At 39.0% G+C, this 24,874-nt stretch overlaps 1 protein-coding gene across 1 annotated transcript in view; it reads left to right on the top strand.

Annotated features, from left to right (window-relative positions):
• LOC150091187 (inositol hexakisphosphate kinase 3-like) overlaps positions 1–24,874 on the top strand; it is a 192,666-nt gene that overhangs the window by 146,620 nt on the left and 21,172 nt on the right. Inside the window, exon 4 of the mRNA XM_090389206.1 lies at positions 199–290. Coding sequence (XP_090245332.1) covers positions 199–290 — 92 coding nt within the window. The remainder of the gene's footprint in view (positions 1–198; positions 291–24,874) is intronic.

The raw sequence follows: 24,874 nt of genomic DNA, 5'->3' as shown, positions 1-24,874 counted from the left end.
ACTTAATTTCATTTATCTTGTAGCAGAAAATCAACAGAGAAAGAAAATGAAATTATTAACTTTTTTTTTTTTTTTTTTTTGCAACTTTATAGGATTAGTTTTATATTTGAGAAAGCAGTAATTAATTTAGGGAGAAAAAAATTAACATATTCATTGTCTTCTGTAATGAAATTGTGTTCTCTTCTAATTCTCTTATAGGGTACAGATATGCACTTGTAATGATAAGGGACTGCTTCAAAAAGAGTGGCAGCAATTGAGAACAGATGCCTACAATCATTCTAGTCAGAAATGTATCCTTGGCTTAATTTTTTTAAATATAATTATATAATTATGATACCTTGATTTATTTTAATTTCAAATAAACTACAAACACATTCTACTAAGTTATTTTTTTTTCTTGTTTTAATAACATGAGACTGCCAATTAAACTTGTAGAATAGGTTTCTTATTCTAATACATTTAAATATCAAAATTTTGGCACTCCATTTTCTGGCACTACCAATTTTCCAGTTATGTTTAGAGAAATGAATGAATCCAGGAAACTACCCAAGAATTTGCAAATTTAGTTCTCGGATTGGTCATTCATCAAAGCAGCCATTAGAGCTGATTGTGCAAGGCGGAGATTTTACCTCAATGCGTTCAGGTTTTTTACTAATAAATTTGTTGGTTTGTGGAATTGTCTAATTGTATTATATTCATAAACAAGATTATTATTATTATTATTATTATTATTATTATTAACTATATGGTGAAAGGAAGCCTGAGGCTTATGCTGCACCAGCCAAAAATGTTTTTAGAATTTTGGTTTGTTGTTTGTAAACAATAACACATCACAATTTGAAACCATTTTTATTTGCCCTTGTCTTCTTCTTCCTAGTGTTTGTCCCACATCGGAGCAGGGTCTGCTTGTCTGCACTTTGTTCGCCACTTCATACGGTCTGCAGCTTGACTTGGTTTAATATTAATAGTTCACATATCCTCTTTCATTTGGTTGAGCCGTCGCTTCTTTGGTCGTCCATGTGGTCGGTTACCTTCTGGACTTAGGTTTAGTGGCGTCTTTGCTATTGAGTTGTCATTGCTACGCAGCACGTGACCATACCATTCATGCATCTTTTCATATATAGGGGCTATGCCAAGAGTCCTTCGTACATCCTCATTTGTGATGTGGTCAAGTCTAGTTAGGCTGAGTGACCACCTGAGCATTCGCATTTCCATAACATGCAGGATCTGTTCATGCTTCTTTGTTGCTAGTCAGCATCCTGTCCCATACAACACCACTGTTCTGATGATTGTCTTATAAACTTTTGATTTTAAGTATGTTGGGATTTTGCGGTTGCATAGGACTCCGGCAGTTTACCTCCATTTCAGCCAGGCAGCATTGACTTGCATCTGGGTGTCTTTAATGTGTCACAATCAGAGGAAACATATGAGCTCAGGTATTTAAACTGGGTGACCTAATTTAATGTGTGTCTGTCGATTGTAATTGAGCCATCTGTCTGGGCACTACATTCTTGATATTCTGTCTTGATGTTCAGTCACAATCTGAACTTATTCATGCGTGATTTCTATTCCTGTGTCTGCTGTTCAAGGCCCTGGTGTGTTTCATGTGCCAAGATGACATCGTCGGCATAAAGTAGGGTCCATGGGTGGGGAGTCTGGATGTCCGCTGTCACTGTGTCCATACCAAGAATGAAGAGAAGCTGTGATAGGGCAGAGCCTTGATGCATGCCTACACATGGATGGCAAACAGTGGTGAGGTGCCGGCAGAACATCGGACTGAGCTGGTGACGTTTTGGTACAGCAGCTGGGTCCAGCGGATGTAGATTTTAGGCACTCCATGGGATTGTAGTGTGGGCCATATGAGCTCACGTGGCACCCTGTCAAAGGCCTTTTCTAGGTCTAAAAATGTTGTGTGAACCACTTTTCTGTTTTCATGGTGTCTTTCCATCAGCAAATGAGCAGTGTGAACAGCATCTATTGTTCCACATCCCTTTATGAAGCCACACTGGTTTTGTGAGGTTGTGATGGTATTGTGGATGTGTGCATTGAGTATGCACTCAAAGACCTTTATTGTGTGGCACAGCAGATGTATCAGCCTGTAGTTTGAGCAGTTGCTAACGTCGCCTTTTCCCTTCCAGATTGGGATTGTGATGCTTGTCTGCCAGCTTGGTGGCACTTCATTCTTCTCAGTGATCTTATTGAAGAGTTCTGCTTCCTTCCAGCTTAGTAGCTTCTAGACATCAGCTGGTATGTCGTCTGGCCCTGTCACTTTTCCATTCTTCATTTTACTAATTGCAGCTGCTACCTCTCCAGCTCTAATAGGGAGCACAGGTCCTGGAATCTCTGCACTAGTTTGAATTGGTGGAGGTGGGTATTCCTCATTGCATATTTTCATATAATAGTCCTTCCAATGACATAGGATATCAGTTGGATTTCGCAGCAGCTGCTGACTCTCATTCTTGATATTTGCAATGTGTCTGATGTCCTGGGTTGAGCGGTGGTGGTGTGATGCAGCTTGTCAGTAAATCTTATTCGTGCCTCCAGGTGTGTCTAATTTATCATACAAGTCTAATTCATACAAGATGAATAAGACTTGTATGATGAATTATATCTAATACATCATACAAGTCCTTGTATTGTGCAGCTTTGATTCTTGCAACTTCTCGTTTTTCTTCAGCTTTCAGCTCCTTATAGCATTTAAAGACATCATCATTTCTTGTCTTTAGCCATGTTTTGTATGCACGTTTCTTCACTTTAATTGCTTGCTGTAATTGGTCATTCCACCACCAGACTTATTTGTCATTGTAGCATCGGCCAGGTTTTGTATTTCCTAGGGCAAGTGCTAATATGTGCAACCATGTTGTTCCATATGAGCACAGGTGTTTGGCCTGGGTCCATTTGCAATATGCTTAGCAATATTCTCAACTGGGCTTGGTGCTCGGGTAGCTTCCACCATTCGGAAGCACATTTAGCATTAGCATTAGCATTAGTAGAGGCATTTGATGCAAGAAAGCAAGCTTATGCAGCATCAGCCAAAAAAAAAAAAAAAAAAACCACTTCCACTTCACCCCTCTGTTCGTTCAAAATACCTGTCCAGCTGAGCCTTAAACTTATTTAGGCTATCAACCTCCACCACAAGGGATGGAAGTCTGTTCCACCAACCAACCACCCGCTGGCTAAAGGCAAATTTCCGCACGTCTATCCTACATCTGTCTTTCCTCAATTTGAATTTATGCCCTCTCAGGTGATTATTCTGAGCTAGAGGAAGAATCCCATCAGCATTGAGCATGCTTAAACCATTCAAGGCTTTATACACCTCTTTCAGATCACCTCGCTGGTGCCTAGTCTCCAGACACTGTAATTTGCAAAACTTAAGCCTTTCTTCGTAAGAGCACCCCTTTGTTCCATTCACTAATCTTGTTGCCCTTCTCTGTACTCATTCCAGCAGCTCTACATCCTTCTTGAAATGAGGCCTCCAGACCTGTATACAGTACTCTAGGTGTGGCCTGACCATCGCCTTATACAATGGAATAATCACCTCCTTATCCCTGCTGGAAAAATTCCTGTATATCATTGACAATACTCCATGAGCTACTCTTGCAGCCCGTCTGCACTGCTCAGAGAACTTCATATCTGCCTGCACAACCACCCCCAAGTCCCTTTCATTCTCTACCACTGTCAGTGTTGTACCATAGAGTTGATACGTTGCTCTGGGGTTGCTGTTTCCCATGTGTAGTACTTTACATTTGTCAATGTTAAACTTCATTTGCCACCTCTCAGCCCATCTGCTCAACCTTTCCAGATCCTGTTGCAGAAGCATAGTGTCAGTAGTGTCCTTGACAACCCTGCCAACCTTTGTATCGTCTGCAAACTTGGACATTAATCCCGATATACCATCAATAATATCATTTATAAATACAGAAAACAATAATGGACCCAACACTGAGCCCTGAGGGACCCCACTAATAACATCAGTCCACGATGAGCAGTGTCCATTGATTACCACTCTCTGTCTTCTCCCCCTCAACCACCCCTTTATCCATAGCAGCAATTTGCCTCCAATGTCACACTGCTCCAATTTGTGTAGCAGTCTTGCATGTGCAACAGTATCAAAAGCCTTTCTAAGATCCAAGTATATAATATCAAAGTTATTCCCTGCATCCAGTTCTTTTGTGACTGCATCATTGTATCCAATCAAGTTGGTCAGGCAAGACTTCCCCTTAACAAAACCATGCTGTGTCTGAGCTATAACTGAAGTCTTGTCTAAATGATCCTGCAGTGCGTCTTTAACCAGTGCCTCCATTAATTTTCCTGGAACAGAAGTCAAGCTCACAGGTCTATAATTACTTGTGTCAGCCTTTGATCCTCCTTTGTGAATTGGGGTCACATTTGCACATTTCCAGTCTATGGGTACCTCCCCTGAGTCCAAGGAAGCTCTCATAATTATGGCTAAGGGTTTGCTTACTTCCTTTGCTGCCTCCTTTAATATAACTGGATAGATCCCATCCACCCCGGGTGCCTTTCTTGTGTTTATCTTCAACAGTTTCTCCTCCACTTTACTCCCAGTTATTTCAAGATTCTGTAACTTACTGCTAGAGTTGAATACACCTCTGGCATTCCCCTCGCTGAAGAACTCCTCATGTGTGAATGTCGATGCAAAATATTCATTTAGTTTGTTAGCCACCTGAGCAGGATCATCAACACTTGACCCATCAATATCAAGTGGACCAATCTGATTCATCCCTTTCCTTCTAGAGTTTACATAAGTAAAGAACTCTTTGCTGTTTTTCTTTGCATCCCTTGCCAAGGATTTCTCGTAATCTGCCTTCGCCTGCCTAACCTCCTTTGTAACTTGGTTGCATATCAACTTGTATCTATCATAGGCTTCTGTGTCATGTGTTAATTTGTAAGTATCCCATGCATTTTTCTTCTCTGCCATATGCCTCATTAGTTCATCTGACATCCATTTTGGCCTAAACCTTGAACAATATTTCTTAGTTGGTATGTAAAGCCTAGTAGCTTCCAAGATAAGTTCTTTGAATGCTTCCCATTTTGAATTTGCTGTTGGTAACATCATCAGTTGGTCCCACTGTATAGAATTTAAATACTGTCTCAGTCCATCGTAGTCGCCTTTACGGAAGCAATAACCCTTCCCTTTACCCCTAATGGTAGTTACCTCTTTGAGTAAATCCCACTTCAGCACACTGTGATCACTGCCACCTAGTGGTTCATTTATCTGCAGATTCTTAATGCATGAAGAATCACTGCTGATAATCAAATCAAGAGTATTACTCCCTCTAGTTGCCTCCCGAACATGCTGATGTAGAAAACAATCATCCAATAAATCCACAAAAGCCCTGCTAGTGTGTGAGTATCCAGCCCCCAAATTCCAGTCAATATCTGGGAAATTAAAATCTCCCATTATAAGACACTCTGATTTACTGGCCCACTCTATTTCCCTGTACAGTTCCTTATTATACTCATCAGAGTCATTAGGCCTATAGCACACTCCTACTCTCAATTTTGATCTCCCAATGTTTATGTCACACCAAACTGACTCCACACTGCACTGTCCAGCGATGTCGACTGGCTTCACTTCCTTGGTTTTTATGTGTTTCTTAACTAATAGCATAACACCTCCCCCCTTCCTATCCTGTCTATCCTTTCTGTAGACGTTGTACTCCCCAAATTGCAGTTCCGCATCCCTTATATCTGTGTGACACCACGTCTCTGATATCCCAACAATATCTGCCTTTGATGTTTTGAGCAATACCTCAAATTCATCAAATTTATTTACTAAACTCCTAGCATTGGTGTACACGCAAGTATACCTGCACCTGTTTCTATTCTTAGCTACCCTAACACAACCCATGTGTTTACTTGTACCACAATGGCTCCCAGCAGTCTCTGAAATACCATGCATCTTGTTTTTCAGGCTTCTGCTCATTCTAATAGAAGCAGTGCAAGAATCTCTTTCACCTCTGCCAGTGGCTACTGTCAATCTATTGGTCTTTGTCTCCCCCCAAGCTAGCAGTTTTCCGACCCACCTAACACTGCCTCGATAGCATCAGCAAATATTCTTGCACCCTTTCTATTTAAGTGTATCCCATCCCTGTAGAAGCAATCTCTCCTGTTAACAAGTATTCTTTGTATTCAATGTATTCTATGTCAGTTGTGTACTTTTTGGGTAATAAGGGAGTTGTTGTTGGTATTGGGCTTAACGACACAAGGGCTACTGAGGCCAAATTGTGTCCGTTCATTGTTTATTTACAGGCAACATATAGTTATAGATGTTAAATCACATGTTCCTGTACAGGCCAATATGTTTTAGATACAATAAAAGTTCTTCAATATTTGCTTCATTTCCTAAGAAATGAGAGAAATCAGGTGATATATTCAACATGGAGAGATTGAAAAGTGTTTGACCGGATGGTTGAATATAAGGGACAGTCAACTAGAAAATGACGGACCGTAAGTTGCATCTGACAGGAAAGCAGAGTTTTAGCTGGAAGTCGAGAACCAATAGTCTGTGTTGGGTGGCAGTGTTGTCTGATGGTATGACTTTTGCATTGGTCACCAGCTTTAGATCTCACTGTTGCAGAAGCCAGTAGTCAATTTGTGTGGTACGACCATTTCTTAAAAAAGCTATTTGCAACTGCCAGATCACTAGCTTCTGCACACTCTAAAATGCAGTACCATCATCATTGCACACACCATACCCATGTCTGTCATAAGCTCGCTCGAAGCCTTGTGTAGTGTAGCTCACATGTCCATTTAGGTCTCCACCTATGAACAGGATCTCGTCGTTATCAAATGTTTGGAGGTATGTTTCCAAGTTGTTCCAAAATTCTTCTTTTTCCTTGTCTGAGCACCCAGTTTATGCATAGCATGAGATGATTTGCAGGGTGCTGGATCCAACGTCAATCTAACTGACATTAAGCGATCTGAAATCCACTTGACTTCGGTGATGTTGTCGCAGTATTTCTGATCGATGATCATAGCAGTGCCATTTTGCCTGGCCTTTCTTCCATAGTATAGCACTTTATATCCTTCTCCGATGTCTCTAGCTTTCGATCCGATCCACTTTGTCTCTTGTACGCAAGTGATGTTGATGTGGCGCTTTTTCAAGGTATCCACTAGTTTGTGGCTGCGGCTGGTAAGTGTGCCAATGTTGATCGCTGCTAGTCAGATATGGTAAACTTGCTTCTTTAACCTACTCCATCCCTGAGTGGGTAGCCCTTGCCTACTGTTCGCGCCGCTCGAGCATACTTTCCCTACGGGGAATGCCCTAGCATTTTGCATAAAGGTTTGAGACTTCCATGCTTGAGGATGTGACGTAGGTTTTCTTCAGTCGGCATGTCACATTGCCGGACATTGAAGGCCCTCACTGTTAGACAGGGGGCTCAGAGCCTTAATGGGACTCCACTGGCCTATTTGCTCATGTGCCACTTAAAAATAAATTAAGTAGTCCAAAGGATTGTGGCTTTTTTGGAAGACACATACAGGTCCTTATCTATTTGTCAAATGTATTTGAAAATACAGAGACATTTGACATAGACACCTGGGTGAAGCGACTGTATGAAACACTGTAGTGAAGTGACTGTATGAAACTTTTCACTTAACCTCCCTCATATGCCATTCTCAGTACTGCATGTTTTGGAAAGGGTAATAACTTTATATTTTGAGTGGCCATATTATAGTCATAAATAGGCAGCAAGAAATATTGAATTTCTATGCTATAACATGCTAATCAAGTCTAGTCTTTTTTCCAAAAGAAAAGTAACATGCATTACAAGGAAAAGTACGGTTGTTTGTTATCTTCCACTACATATTGTTATGTTATAGTAAAGTACAGTACTTTACTGAGAAAGGTGAAAGGTAATATACTGTACATGGAAAAGTACAGCATTTTTGTTACCTTGTACTGATGGGGCAAATATAGGGACAAACTTGCAGTACAGGGTAGCAAACAGTAATTACAGTATAATACATAACAACATAACATATGATACAAGGTGACAAACTTACTATAATTTTCCTTGTACTGTATGTTACTTTTCTTTTGAAAAAGGGCTGCACTTGTATAGTAAGTTGCTGGGTAGAAATGCAATATTTTTTGCTGCCTATTTATGATTATAATATGTCCACCCCAAATCCAGAAAATTCCAGGATTCAGCATGGATCAGATCCTGAGGTTGCTGGATTTCAGAGGTTTGACTATATACTAACTTTCTTAAATTTGCTACATTGATTTCAAAATTTACATCCTTTTTTGTATCATATAATAATTTTATACAAATCGAAAACACGTTTTTCCATATTTTAAAATTTTTATTTAGTGAAAGAGAGTGATTGAGAGAGAATGATATCATCTTTATTTTAACTGTATACAAGAGGACATTGCAGAATAAATTTTAAAAAAGTACTGAAACATTTTTTATATTAATTAGCATAAGGTATAGAGGATTAGTCAAAAATGTATTAAATAATTAAGGGGGGTTGCATTAGGCACATCTGAGAGAGAGAGAGAGAGAGAGAGAGAGAGGGGGGGGGTCAAAAGTATAACGAGATTTCTCAGAGAGGCATTACTGAATTAGATTTCTTTGATGTTATTTGCAATTTTGAGTAGCTATCCATTAAACCATACTCAAAGCAGCTATTACGTGTTTAAACATTATTAAAATAGCATTTATAGGTGCATGTCCTTTATGTAACATTCATCTTTGCTCTTGCTTTTTTACAGTCTGTAGTATATGACAAGTTTAAAATTATGAGCCAACACAGAATATCTGGTGCTGGGGTTGTTAATGATGTGTATATTCTCTACTGGGTCATAGAGTTTGGAAATTTTACATTTTTCATTTATTTTATGGTTTCTTCCATAATACTTGCCCATCAGAAGCAAACTTGTTGAGATATGAAATATATGCCTTTCACATCAAGGTTTTGCAGCACATGATATTGTATGAACCAGTCTGTGAGATTAGAAGTGGAAATGGTTGCAAGTGTTGGGGTGGTGAGGTTAAGTGTACTTTTTTGAGATAGAATCCATAGAAAACGTGTTTCACTGACTGAGACTTCTACACAGAAAAATTACTTTTCTCACGCATAGTTTTATACACTGCCATCAGTCAAAAGTGCAGAAGGCACCTCCGTAGCCAGGTGGGAAGGAGCAGCATTGCGTAGCACATGCTTCTTGATTAGACCGGGGTTCAAGCCCGTCACCTCACCACCAAATACGGAGGATGCGGAAAGGTCAGGGAATGACCACCACATATCCCGGAGCAATATGGCCTTAGTTGCTAATGCTCCTAAAAACCAAACAAACAAACAACAAGTGCAGAAATTTTGTAGTTGTGCCAGAGTATAAAAGAACATGTTGCTTTTATCTTGCTGTCGTATTGTGGGTGATGAGATTTATTTGAGTGCTTTCATTGCTATGATTTGCAGTCTTTATGAGTTGGGGAATCTACTAAATATCTAAAGAGGCTACCAGGACCGTGGGATGTGATGTGATGGGAACATTTTTGCAGTTTACTTGTTTCAATAATAGATTAATCCATTTCAGTTAACTGAAATTAAAAGTGACTTTAATGATATGAGGGTTGCTAGCACCCATATTTCAGCTTTATATAAGTAACAGAATATTACCATATATTTATTTATTACTGCATGATCATTTGTACACTGCTTGTTTTGCCATCTGAGATGAGCAGCACAAAAGGTTTTTGATCTGTAAGTGATTCAGTTTAGAATCAAATGTCACACCCAGATCTGAATGAGCAGTAACATGAGAAGGCTGGGTGTTCACAAAGTCATAAACGGGAGTAGGCTCTAGTGAGAATAATTAGTATTTTTAGTGGCAGTGATGCAAGAAAGCAAGCTTATACAACATCAGCCAAAAAAAACCACTTTATATATCACCTGTTCAACACCCTATAACAGTTTGTCCAGTTTCGATTTGAATTTATTCAAATAGCCACCCTCTAAGAGCTGATGGAAGTTTGTTCCAACAATCAACTAACCCCTGGCTGAAGGGAAATTTCTACATATTTATCCTGCAACTAACCTTCCTCAATTTCCTCATGTGTGTAGTCTGAGCAAGAGGAAGTAATCTGCCGAAATGGAGGTTACTAAATCCATTCAAAACCTTGAACACCTCAATCGGATCTCAGAGGTGCCTAGTTTCCAGATGTTACAGTATGCAGAACTGAAGCCTTTCTTCATAAGAGCACAATTTTGTCTCCTTTGCTAATCTCTTATCTCCTTTTTGCACCTGTTCCAGCAGCACCATTTTGCCACCCCCAACCCCATAGGCCTTTTTCTTTTTCTATTATCTTGCAAGTGGTATCACATAGTTGATATGCTATTCTGGGATTACTTCCATCCAAATACAGTACCTTGCATTTGTCAGTGTTAAAATTCAGTTACCACTTCTCAGCCCATTTGCTTTAATTTTTCTACTCTTGTTGCAGCAGCATACTGTGATTACTGTCATTAATCACCATGCCATCCGTCATACCATCTGCAGATCTAAGACATTAAGCGTGATATGCGTTCATCAGTATAATTAATAATATTGTCTGACCAATTTGATTGGATACTATGACATGGTCACAAAGGAATTGGATGCAAAAAAATAATTTTGATATCATATACTTGGATTTCATGAAAGCTTTTGATACTGTTGCACATGGAAGACTGCTGTACAAATTGAAGTGGTTTGGCATTAAGGGCAAGTTGCTGCAATGAATAAAAGGATGGTTGAGGACAAGACAGAGTGGTAATCAATGGACACTGCTTTTCGTGGATTGATGTTATTATTGGTGTCCCCCAGGGTTCGGTGTTGGGCTGATTGTTGTTTCGTATATTTATCAATGATATTGATGAAGGTATCGACTTAGTATCGAAGTTTGCAGATGATACAGATGCAGATGTTGGCAGGGTTGTTAATGACTAATGGCAGTGTGTTACTGCAACAGGATCTAGAAAATTTGAGCAGATGGGCTGAGAAGTGGCAACTGAAGTTTAACATTGAAAAATGCAAAGTACTGCATATGGGTAGAAGTAATCCCAGAGAAATGTACCAACTGTGTGGTACTACACTCAGTTAGTTAGTTAGTTATTTGGTTTTTAGGAGCATTAGCAACTAAGACCATATTGCTCCGGGATATGCGGTGGTCATTCCCTGATCTTTCCGCATCCTCCGTATTTGGTGGTGACGGGCTCAAACCCCAGTCTAATCAAGAAGCGTGTGCTACGCACTGCTGCTCCTTCCCACCTGGCTATGGAGGCGCCACTACACTCAGGGAAGTGAAGAATGAAAGAGACCTGGGGGTAATTGTGCAGTCAGATATGAAGTTTTCTGAGCAGTGCAAACAGTGCCAGAGAAGGTCATGGGATCTTGTTAACGATATACAGGACTTTTTCTAGCAGGGATAAGGAGGTGATTATCCCCTTATATAAGGCAATGGTCAGGCTACACCTTGAGTACTGTATACAGGTCTGGAGACCTCATTTTTGGAAGGATGTAGAGCTGCTGGAACAAGTACAGAGAAGGGCAACAAGATTAGTGAATGGAACAAAGGATTGCTCCTAGAAGAAAGGCTTAAGTTCTGTAAATTGCAGCTTCTGGAGACCAGGCACCTGCAAGGTGATCTGATTGAGGTGTATAAGGCCTTGAATGGTTTGAGAAAGCCCAATGCCGATGGGATTCTTCCTCTTGCCCAGATTAATTGCCTGAGGGGACATAAATTCAAATTGAGGAAAGACAGTTGTAGAATAGATGTTCGGAAATGCTTTTACCCAGCGGGTTGTTCATTCCTGGAACAAACTTCCATCTGTTGTTGTAGAAGTTGACTGCTTAAATAAATTCAAGGCAGAACTAGATGAACATTTGGAGCAAATAGATGGGTGAAATGGGAAGGTTTTTTTTTTTTTTTATTTTGGCTATTCTGTTATAAGCTTGATTTCTTGCAACATATGCCTCTACTAATGCTATTACAATATAGAAAACAACAATGGGAACAGCACTGAAACTTGAGGGACTCCAATAATAACATTAGTCCACACAGGGCAGTGTCCTTTGTTAACAACTCTGTCTTTTCTCACTGAGCCATCCCCTTATCCATAGCAGTAACTTACCCTAAATGCTACACTGCTCCTATTTATATAGCAGTCTTTTATGTGCAACAGTGTCAAAGTATTTTCTTAAATCTTAGTATGTGATGTCAGAATTATTTTTTGCATCCAGTTCATTTGTTACAGCTTCATGGTATCCAGTTGGATTGGTCAAACAAGATTGCCCCTTGATAAATTCATGCTGTCACTACGGTATAACTGCATTCCTGTCTAGATGGTTGTGCATTACTTTTTTAACCAGTGACTCCATTTATTTTTCTGGAATATAAAGTTAAGCTAACAGGTCTAGAGTTATTCATGTTGTTCTTTGATATCCCCCCACCCCTTGTGATTTTTTGGTGATACTTATGGACTGGACATATTCACATATGTCCAGTCCATAAGGATCTCCCCTAAATTCAAGAAAGCTTTCATGATTATGGCTAAAGCTTTGCTTATTTTTTTTGCTGCCTCCCTTAATATAATTGGATGGATTTAATCCACCTGAGGTTCCTTGTTTTTTTATTTAGCTTCAACAATTTCTTTCACTTTTTTCTCAGTTATCACAAAATCATTTAACTTCCTGTTACAGTGAATTAAACTTCAGGCACCACTTCCCTAAAGAATTTCTCCTAGATGCGGAATATCTGTTCGGTTTGTCAGCAACCTCAGTTGCTGACAAACCGAATCAACTGTTAAACCATTAAGTTGATCAATGTGATTCAACCCCTTCCTTCTACTGTTTAGTTAAGTAAAGAGATCTTTGCTGCTTTTCTTTGCCGGAGACTTCATAATTTGCCTTGGCTTGCCTAACCTCCCTTTTGACTTGATTGTAGACTAGTTTATATCTACGATAGACATCTGTACCACCTGATAATTGGTATGCAGCCCATGTATTTTTATTCTCTTCTGCCTGTCTCATTAGATCATCTGACATCCATTTACGTCGAAGCCTTCAACAGTATTTCTTAGTTGGTATACAAAGCCTAATAGCTTCTGTGGTTATTTCTCTGAAATTTTCCCTGTGATTACTTCCCTGAATGCTATCCATTTAGATTTTGTGTGGGAAATGTTTGTTGGTCCCACTGTATAGAATTTAAAAACTGAGACCACTGTAGTCACCTATAAAACAACTCCTCCCTTTTCTCTTGATAATCTTTAAGTAAATCCACATCTGTACACTGTGATTGCTTATCACCCAGTGGTTCTTTTACCTGCAAACTCGTGCATGAAGAATTGCTGCTGATAATAACATCAAGGGTATTGCTTCCTCTTGTTGCCTTCAATATGCTTTTGTAAAAAAATAGTCATCTACAAAAGTCTTGTGGATAAATAATTTACCAAAAGTCTTGCTAGTGTGTGAGTGACCATCACCCTCAAGTTCCATTCAATATCTGGAAAGTTAAAATCTTCCATTATAAGACATTCTGATTTACAGGCCTTTTCTATTAGTAGTAGTAGTGGCATGTGATGCAAGAAAGCAAGTGTATGAGCTTATGCAGCATCAGCCAAAAAAAAAAAAAAAAAAAAAAAATTTACAAAACAATTCCCTCTAAATGTTTGTCCAGTTCCTCCTTAAATTTATTAAACCGATCAACTTGCACAACAACAGATGGAAGTTTGTTCTAGCAATTAACCACCCACTCGCTAAAGGCAAATTTCCGCACACCCATTCTATATCTGTCTTTCCTAAATTTGAATTTATGCCCCCTTAGGTTCGTAATCTCAACAAGTGGAAGAATCCCATCAGAATCCAGCGTACTCATCCCATTCAAGGCCTTATACACCTCAATCAGATCACCTAACAGGTGCCTAGTCTCCAGCTGCTGCAGTTTGCAGAATTTAAGCCTCTCTTGGTAAGAGGATCCATTCATTCCCCTCACCAATCTTGTTGCCCTTCTCTGTACATGCTCAAGCAAATCTACATCCTTCCTAAAATGAGGCCTCCAGACCTGTACACAGTACTCACGGCATGGCCTGACCATTACCTTATACAGAGGGACAATCACCTCCTTCTCCCTGCTAGCAAAATTCCTTTATATCATTGAAAAAATCCCATGACCTGCCCTGGCAGCTGTCTGCTTTTCTCAGAAAACTTCATATCTGACTGCACAATTACTCCCAAGTCTTTTTCATTTTCTACCACATTAAGTGTAGTACCACACAGTTAGTACATTTCTCTGGGGTTATTTCTACCCATATGCAGTACTTTGCATTTGTCAATGTTAAACTTCAGTTGCCACTTCTCAGCACATCACCATTACTGTCATTAGCAACCCTGCCAACCTTTGTATCATCTGCAAACTTTGACACTAAGCCTGATATGCCTTCATCAATATCATTGATAAATATACAAAACAACAGTGAACCCAACACTGAACCCTGTGGGACTCCACTAATGCCATTAGTCCACGAAGAGCAGCACCCATTGATTACCACCTGCTGTCTTCTCCCACTTGACCATCGTTTTATCCATTGTAGTAACTTACCCTTAATACCATTCTGCTCCAATTTGTACAGTAGTCTTCCATGCGTAACAGTGTCAAAAGCTTTCCTGAAATCCAAGTACGTGATATCAAAATTATTTTTTGCATACGGTTCCTTTGTAACCACATTATAATACCCAATCAAATTTGTCAGAAAGACTTTCCTTTAACAAACCCATGCTGTGTCTGAATTATTGCTGCAGTCTTGTCTAGATGATCCTGCAATGCATCTTTAACCAGTGACTCCATTATTTTACCTGGAACAGAAGTTAAACTAACTGGTCTGTAATTACTCATGTCACCCTTCGATCCCCCTTTGTGAATTGGGGATACATTTGGACATCTCCAGTCCGTGGGGACCTCCCCTGAGTCTAAGGATGCTCTCATAATTTTGGCTTAGGATTTGCTTACTTCCTTTGCCACCTCCTTTAATATAACTGGATAGATCCCATCCACTCCAGGTGCCTTTCTTATGTTTAACTTCAACAATTTCTTCTCCACTTTGCTCTCAGTTATTACAAAATCATTAAGCACCCTGCTACAATTTGATAACCTTCTGGCATTTTCAATCCTTAATAACTCCTCATGTGGAATGTAGATGCAAAATACTCATTCAGTTTGTTTGCTATCTGAGCAGGATCATCAACAGTCGAACCTTCGATATCAAGTGGACCAATCTGATTCATCTACTACCTTTTAGAGTCTATATAAGTAAAGAAATCCTTGCTGTTTTTCTTAGCATCCTTTGCCAAAGATTTCTCGTAATCTGCCTTCGCCTGTCTAACCTCCTTTGTGACTCAATTACAGACTAGCTTATATCTGCCATAGGCTTCTGTGTCACCTGATAATTTATATGCATCCCATGCATTTTTCTTCTCTGCCATGATGAGTCTCATTAGTTCATTTGACAACCATTTAGGCCTAAACCTTGAACAATATTTCTTAATAGGTATGAAATATTTCGTAATATTTCTTAATAGATATGAATAGTATGAAACTTCCACGATTAATTCCTTGAATGCTTCCCACTTTGAATTTGCTGTTGGTAACATCGCAGTTGGTCCCACTGTACAGAATTTAAAAACTGTCTGAGACCATTTCCATTTTTTTAATTATTATTTCTCCATATAGTTGTTTTTTTTATACTCATCACAATCATTAGGCCTGCCACATGCTCCTACTATATGTGTGTAATATGCCAATAATCCTCACCATGTCTGTTCATCTATATGTAGTAACTTGGCTCCTAGTGGAAAAATTTTCATGAAATTTTATATTTAAATGTTTTTTTTTTTTTTTTTTGTAATGATTTGTTGAACTTTTCCAAATTTCATTAAAATTGACCCATATGTAACATATAGGCTATCTATATAAGCAATATTGTTTTTTGCCATGCACTGATTGGAGGAATGAATGAGAATATGGTGGATGTGCAGAAATGAAATGCTCTTGGTTCATACATAAATTTGTTGCTTTTTTCCATTTTTTTAATATATAACTCATGAATTATTACTATTTTCTAATGTGCCTGAAATGTAACACATTACATACATTAATTAACTTGTTAAACTTGTGCTGCCAATAGAAATATCTGCTGTTGCCTATGATCTAGCACAGATTTTATACCTATCTACCAGAGAAACATATAATCCTATCCTAACTACTCACTTAACACTATTGGTCATTTATTCCGAAAGTAATAACTCATCATAGACCAAACACACAAAACTATTGTACAATGAATTGTCTGTGCTAAAATGACATGATCCTGCTGTTGACAGTTTAGTATCTGTTGTGGTCTTTGGTTAATCATAATCAGATATTTGACAAGCTGTCATTATAAAAATTTTAAGCAGTGTGGTGCCTGAGATTTCTTTTCTATTTATGAATTATTAGACTAATTAAGATCATGTAAAGGAAGCTATTGTTTCATTAGATAGTGTATTGGGTCAGTAATCTGTTTTAAGATGCAGTAAAACCTGATTAATTTTGCATTTAAAAATGCAGCACTTTTTTAAAATTTCATTAAAGAAAAAGTAGAAATAATTCTGAATTCCACACTTTCAGTTCTATTGCTTTGGCTGTTGTAAATTAAATATGACCATGGGGAAACTTTGCCATAAACTTCCTCAAACATATCTTGATATTCTGTTGGTATCCTGATGTTAATCAAACTCCATGACATATGCTTATTCCTAATTGATTGACAACCACTGTTATTCAAGCTTTGTCATGGAAACTTGACAAAATTTACATGACAAAGCTTGTTTTATTTTTTTTTATGTGACATCGGAAATTGCATCTAACTTTATTGTGCATTCATTTCTCAATTTTAAGCTCAGCAGCTTAGGGTATCACTCATCTCAGTAAACTCTCCTGTGCATTACATTCTAAGCCTCAAGTTCCAGAAACTGTGCACTTTAAAAGTTTGTGATGTACAGTTTAAGTGATAGTGTGTCAGTTGTGAATGAGCAAGCAATGAGAGACATTGAGGGGTGGGGGTATTATCAGCAAGCTGAACTGCTCAATCCTACTCTATCCTATCCTCTCTCAAAGTGGTGGCTTCATGAAGCTATAGCAAAGTTTTCTGTGGATTTATTTCCCAATTGTATTTTTATTAATATAGTAAACTAGATTCGACTGCCATAGCTGAGTGGTCAAGCATGAGGGTATGGCATGTGCTTGATTGACTGTAGTTTGAGTCATGTGACTGCTAAATACAGTGATGTTTCTTGTATTCTCTCTCTGTCTTGTGAATTTATCAATGATATTGATGAAGGTATATCAGGCTTAATGTCGAAGTTTGCAGATGATACAAAGGTTGGCAGGGTTGTTAATAACAGTAATGGCAGTGTGCTACTGCAACAGGATCTAGATAATTTGGGCAGATGGGCTAAGAAGTGGCAAATGAAGTTTAACCTTGACAAATGCAAAGTACTGCATATGGGTAGAAGTAACCCCAGAGAAACGTACCAACTGTGTGGTACTACACTTAAGGTGGTAGAAAATGAAAATGAAAATGACCTGGGAGTAATTGTGCAGTCAGATATGAAGTTTTCTGAGCAATGCAGACAGGCTGCCAGGGCAGGTCATGGGGTTTTGTCAATGATATATAGGAATTTTTCTAGCAGGGAGAAGGAGGTGATTGTCCCTCTGTACAGGTCTGGAGGCCTCATTTTAGGAAGGATGTAGATTTACTTGAGCGTGTACAGAAAAGGGCAACAAGATTGGTGAGGGGAATGAAGGGATCCTCTTACCAAGAGAGGCTTAAGTTCTGCAAATTGCAGTGACTGGAGACTAGGCACCTGCGCGGTGATCTGATTGAGGTATATAAGGCCTTGAATGGGTTGAGCACGCTGAATTCTGATGGGATCCTTCCACTTGTTCAGATTACGAACCTAGGGGGACATAAATTCAAATTAAGAAAAGACAGATGTAGAATAGATGTGCAGAAATTTGCCTTTAGCCAGCGGGTGGTTAATTGCTGGAACAAACTTCCATCTGTCATTGTGGAAGTTGACGGGTTAAATAAATTTAAGGAGGAACTGGACAAGCATTTGGAGGGAATGGTGTGATTTTTTTTTTTTTTTTGGCTGATGCTGCATAAGCTCCTACACTTGCTTTTTTGCATCACATGCCACCACTACTACTACTAATAATTCCTCTGACCCTGTGTATAAACAGAAAATTTATTTATCAGTATATTTGTTTTTGGCCATTATTTATTTTGACAAACTCATACAAATCTATTAAAAAAAAAAATGGAAAATGCATATAAAAACAATTGTATGATCCAGTTTAGATTAAGTAAAAGATGATTTAACAGTCAACCTGATTAAAACATTGAGCCAATCTACACCAGATTATTGAGATGGAAAATATAAAACAGTCTAATTTTTTGTTATTGAGCTTCCTTGAAATGACTTATGGCTATGTACGAAGTGGGATCAAACATTTCAAGGACTGTGAATTAATATTTAGGAAATGATGAAGTTTACTGGGTATTTGGATGGAACTCCACAATAGTCCCCTTGACACTGTATGTACCAAATCTTGCTCTTTAGCAACTTCTGTAAGTATTCCTGATAGGTTTCTTTGGAATCACTAATAGCTCCTTAGGCATGTTCTGAAACTGTGGAGGAGGAAGGGGATTTGAGGGGGTTATGATATGTGTAGGCATGTAGTTCTCTGTGCAGTGCAGACAGGAGGCTAGCAGGGCCTACTGTGCCCTGTCACTGATTTATCAAACAGTTGCTTGTAGAAGTAGGGAGGTTCTAATTCCACTGTATAGCATAATTATGAAACCACACTTGGAATACTCTGTCCAGGTATAGAAGCTGCACCTAAAAAAAGCACCAGGGTTCTTGAAAAGTTCCAGAGATGGGCAATATCTATGGACCTTTTCAATTGTTTATGAGTTGGGGGAAAATGGTAAAAATGTACGCCAGGTTCCTTGGTATCCTAAATAATTCAGCATTGGCTTTAGAGCTTTAGTAAATTGGTACCTTTGAAGGAATATAAGGTTTATAGGGCTATGAGAGGAGATGGTAAAATGTATGAAGGTCGTTTCGCAGTATTAAATTTTAGTGATAGTAATACAGAGGGTTAATTCAGCCTTTTGATGACGATTTTGACATTAATCCTGCTTGTGACATATGGCAGCAATGTAAATTTTTTTTTTTGGGCAGGCACAGTCCCAAACCTTATCAGTAGGTGCATCAGTTGTAGAAGGTGTTTTAATGTCAACATGCCTCAGAAATTGGACCCATGGTTGGAATGTTATATAATCGCGCTTTCTGAAGAAGGGTACAGTTATGCGAAATTCATTGATAGGTGCAAGTCGAAAAATTTTAGTGTATTGAAGTTTGGTATCCATAAGGTTTTGAATGGCAAAGGAAAATTCCACGAAGCTGCTTAAAGTGGGCGGAAAACACAGAAGAAACTGAAACCTGCTCCAAGTTTAGGTAGTACGAAAGGGAGGTAGTACAAAAAGTGCAGTCATTCATTGTCGGTGAAAACCCAAAGAGCTATACCGTCATGTGTGGGAACCTCCCAGTCAACCGTTTGTTGCATAATCAACAAAAATTTGTAACTGGAGAAGAAGCACAAGGCCTGCATACACCACCTAGGAGCAAGGCACATTGCAGAGTGGCGAGCCAATGCTCGAAAACTCTACGAAAAGTATCTGGCAGCTGAAAGGTGGAAATTCGTAGCAACATTGGACGAAGCGTGGGTATATCTCTCCGACTGGAAAAAAATTCGGGCGAGTTATTACCGTCCACAGGGTGACAAGGCCTTTCCAACATGGGCACGTCAGTGCAAGGAAAGTTTTTCCTGAGGTTTTATGGTTTTAGCTGGTTTTTGTTATAACAACAAATTTGAGTTCATAGAATCGCTAAAAACATGAAAGTCAACCCAGTGTATTACCAGACTGAAGTTCTACAGCCGTTGTTTGAATGTGAAATACCCACATTGTACAGTTCTGATGCTGAAAAGGTCTGGGTGCACCAGGATAAGGTGTCCAGCCACACGTCATGTTCCACCTGCTCTTTTTTTGCAGAGAATGGAAGCGCCGACAAGTATTCGTTTGGTCATGTTTGAAGATATATCTATTAAATCACCTGACACCGCACCCATGGATTTTTGCGCATTCGGACGTTTGAAAAGAGCTCTTGGAAACTGCCGCCACAAAACTGTTGAAGGTTTGTGGAAAGTCTGCCAGCAGGAATGGGACAAGATCAAATTGGCAGTTTTGCAGCGCAATTTACATCAATGGAAATTGTGATGCCGTGCAATATTCAATGAGCAGGGAAAACAAATAGAACACAACCAGTGGTGGTGGTGGCACAGAATTTCATAGTTTTAAAGGACTGTCAAAATCGTTATCTAAAGGATGAATCGACCCTCCGCAGCCATGTAGTGTAAGGAAGCCACAGGCTTTTGCTGCACTGACCGAAAAGGGGAAAACCAAGTAGATAAGAAAATACAATTATATGTTTCCCTCCTCACATAGGTAACTATTCGGTTGACCTTTGAATTTATGCAAACTGTCAACCTCAACTACCTATGAAGGCAACCTGTTCCAGCAATCAACGATTGCTGGCTAAAAGGGGAAGAGGTTTTCTAAACCTCTTCCCCTTAATTTGAATTTATGGCTCCCAATTCTGGAATTCTTTATAACAGTGAAAATTCCACCCTCATTCATTTTACTAACCCTTCTCAGAGTCTTATAAACCTCAATCAGGTCCCCTCTAAGGTGCTTGGTTTCCAAGCTCTTATAGCCCACATAATCAAAATTTTTTTCTCATATGGTCACCCTTTTGCCAATCTCACCATGTGAGTTGCCCATCTTTGGACCCTTTCAAGAAGCTCAATGTCTTTTTTCAGATGGGTTCTCCATACTTGAACACAGCATTCCAAATGTGGTTTTACAGTTGCCTTATAGAGTAGGATTGCCAGAACCATAGGGGATAAATTGAAATTAAGGGAGAAAGAATTATAAACTGGATTGTAGGAAGTTTCCCTTTATATAGTGAGTTGTTAATCATTGTAATAAGTTACCTTCATGATAACTTTGTGATATTGAACAAGTTATTACCTATATGGGTAGTTTAGGCCAGTAGTATGGGAAAATTCAATGCCTTGCCAGATTAGTACCTACCTATGGGAAGAGGGGAACACATTGTCAAGTTTTTTTTTTTTTTTTTTCAAACGCTATTAGCATCCTTACACCATATGGCCAGTGAACTTTTTAACCAGAAAGCTAGCTAAATACTAATTGGTATTTGGCTATTTTTCTTCTTGAACAATGACTTCTTGTTGTGGTTCTCAATTTCCATTTCAAAGCATCCCAAAAGTTTTCACTTATATTCAGATCAGTTCTTGGCTGGAAATAGTTTCACTACATTCTTCTAACCACCTGTATCAACCATACTTTGTGATATGAAATATTGTCATGCTGAAAAAATCCAAAGACAGGCATTATCTCTGCAAAAGATTTCCATACGACAGGTAGGACAGAATTATTCAGAATATCAATCTAGACAGCTGTGTATTCATGGCTTTATTGATGACAATCAATGGATAAAGTCCACACTACCACCATCCATACTTCATTGCTATGTAATACAATCTGAGTAAAACTGTTCTTTGTGAATATACCATGTGCAGGTGTTGCCCACCTGATGCTTAGACTTTTAGTATGATTAATGGGTGCGAGGTTAGCCTGTGCGGACATTGCTCCTTAAAGCTCTTCAAACAGAGAAGTTTTTCCTGATTTTTTTTCTGCTTTATTAGTTTAAATTGTCATATTAACTTATTTTCTAGAGTAGCTTTATATTCCTAGTTACGATACTTAGTTTAAAGTTTAACTTAGACAGAGATTTCGTAGATATTACTTAGTATCGGTAACGGTATCAAATCCACGTGTCACAAACCAAATTTTTTTTTTAACCAAATTTAGTCGATTTATTAACCAACTGTTATATCAAATTATCATCTATAAGTAGATTATAGACCTAGTCAGGATCCTTAGTTGATTCTAAATTGAGATAGCGAGATTTGGAAGCTAATCAATACTTACGAGTCCGTAGAAATACCGTTCGTGAATTCCCGCCATTTTTACACGATAGCATAAGCTTAGTGTCGTATAGTGCATAATATAATATTGTCAATTAATCAGTAAATCTATTAATCTTGATAAACTTTATTGTCAATTAAATTGTACTTTTAACTCTATATATATATATATATATATATATATATATAACGACTTAATCGTAACAAATAATTAATACATAACTATAGTGGTACACGTGATTCGGAAGTTGTATAAAGGGAACTCGTAGAAAACACTAGATACCGAAAAATATATATATATAACATAACTGTTTTGGGATATAACTTAAGGATTTAATTTTTGTTTTGAATTTTATTGAATTAAATCGGAATCATGACTCTGACCAGAGCAGCAAAGCAAAAGGCTCAAGCTAATGGGAGTGCTGTGGTTCAGGGGAGAACTGAGGGGGGCAGTTGCCCTCTGAATCACAGTCTATTAAAATGCACTGTTTGCTTGATGTTTGCGGAGCAGTCGGGTACGGGACATGATACTGCCAAGGGGGATGTCTTTGTGTGTGCACGATGTAAGGAGTGCAAGGAAATCAGGCGACAACTCAGCGTTGTTATGGGCCTTTATGAGAGCTTGAAGGACAGGGTGGATGCCCTCGAAGGAAATAAATTGAGGGGCCCATCAAGCTCTCAGCTGCCCACATCAACGCCAGAGCTTGCACTTGGTCATCAGGCAACACAGAAGCAGCCCCCTAGGCAGAATGCGCTGGTCCCACAGGAACTAGTAGTTGTTGGTGACTCTATTGTCAGGGAAACGGGGAACATACTTTGTAAAAAGGATAGGTGGAATAGGACCAGGGTATGTCTGCCAGGGGCAAAGGTTGATGACGTTGTAGAGCGGATATCATCTTTTAAGGGCACAAAAGGTGATATAGTTGTACACGTTGGCACTAATGATATTAAGAGTAGGAGACCGGCGGAATTACTTAGCAAGTACAGGTCACTGTTGAAAAAAAGCCGTGAATTAGGGTTGAACTTGAAAGTGTCTGCAATTCTGCCCAGACACGATAGGAGGGAGTATATGATGAGAGCCTTGTCGATCAATTCGGCCCTGGAGGGATTGTGCAAGGCTCAAGGGGTAGAATTTTTTTCAGCCTGGACTGTACTTGTTAACAGGAGAGATTGCTTCTACAGGGATGGGATACACTTAAATAGAAAGGGTGCAAGAATTTTTGCTGATGCTGTCGAGGCAGTGTTAGGTGGGTCGGAAAACTGCTAGTTGGGGGGGATACAAGGACTAATAGATTAACAGTAGCCACTGGCAGAGGTGGAAGTGATTCTTGCACTGCTTCTATTGAAATGAGCAGAAGTCTGAAAAACAAGATGCAGGATATTTCAGAGACTGCTGGTAGTCATTGCGGTACAAGTAAACACATGGGTTGTGTTAGGGTAGCTAAGAATAGAAACAGGTGCATGTATACCTGCGTGTACACCAATGCTAGGAGTTTGGTAAATAAATTTGATGAATTTGAGGTATTGCTCAAAACATCAAAGGCAGATATTGTTGGGATATCAGAGACGTGGTGTCACACAGATATAAGTAATGCGGAACTGGAATTTGGGGAATACAATGTGTATAGAAAGGATAGACAGGACAGGAGGGGAGGAGGGGTTATGCTATTAATTAAGAAACACATAAAGTCCAAGGAAGTGAAGCCAGTCGACATCGATGGACAGGGCAGTGTCGAGTCAGTTTGGTGCGACATAAGCATAGGGAAATCAAAATTGAGAGTAGGAGTGTGCTATAGGCCTAATGACTCTGATGAGTATAATAAGATATTGTACAGGGAAATAGAGTGGGCCAATAAATCTGAGAGTCTTATAATGGGGGACTTTAATTTCCCAGATATTGACTGGAATTTGTGGGTTGGTCACTCGCACACTAGCAAGGCTTTTGTGGATTTATTGGATGATTGTTTTCTACATCAGCATGTTCGTGAGGCAACAAGAGGGAGCAATACTCTTGATCTGATTATCAGTAGTGATTCTTCATGCATTAAGAACCTGCAGATAAATGAACCACTAGGTGGCAGTGATCACAGTGTGTTGAAGTGGGATTTACTCAAGGAGGTAACTACCATCAGAGGTAAAGGGAAGGGTTTTTGTTTTCGTAAAGGCGACTATGATGGTCTGAGACAGTATTTAAATTCTATACAGTGGGACCAACTGATGATGTTACCAACAGCAAACTCAAAATGGGAAGCATTCAAGGAACTAATCTTGGAGGCTACCAGGCTTTACATACCAACTAAGAAATATTGTTCAAGGTTTAGGCCTAAATGGTTGTCAGATGAACTAATGAGACATGTGGCAGAGAAGAAAAATGCATGGGATACATACAAATTAATGGGTGACATGGAAGCCTATGATAGATATAAGTTGGTCTGTAACCAAGTCACAAAGGAGATTAGGCAGGCAAAGGCAGACTATGAAAAATCCTTGGCAAAGGATGCAAAGAAAAACAGAAAAGAGTTTTTTACATACTTGAACTCGAAAAGGAAAGGGATGAATCAGATTGGTCCACTGGATATTGATGGTTCAACAGTTGAGGATCCTGCTCAGGTGGCTAACAATCTAAACGAGTATTTTGCATCTACATTCACGCATGAGGAGTTATTCAGGAAGGAGAATGATGTAGGTAA

Source organism: Mastigoproctus giganteus, chromosome 1 (genome assembly GCF_048544385.1).
Source record: "Mastigoproctus giganteus isolate SK-2022 chromosome 1, ASM4854438v1, whole genome shotgun sequence".
Lineage (NCBI taxonomy): Eukaryota > Metazoa > Arthropoda > Arachnida > Uropygi > Thelyphonidae > Mastigoproctus > Mastigoproctus giganteus.
The sequence above is the reverse complement of the archived record's forward strand: the minus strand, read 5'-3'. Positions and strand labels throughout refer to the sequence as shown.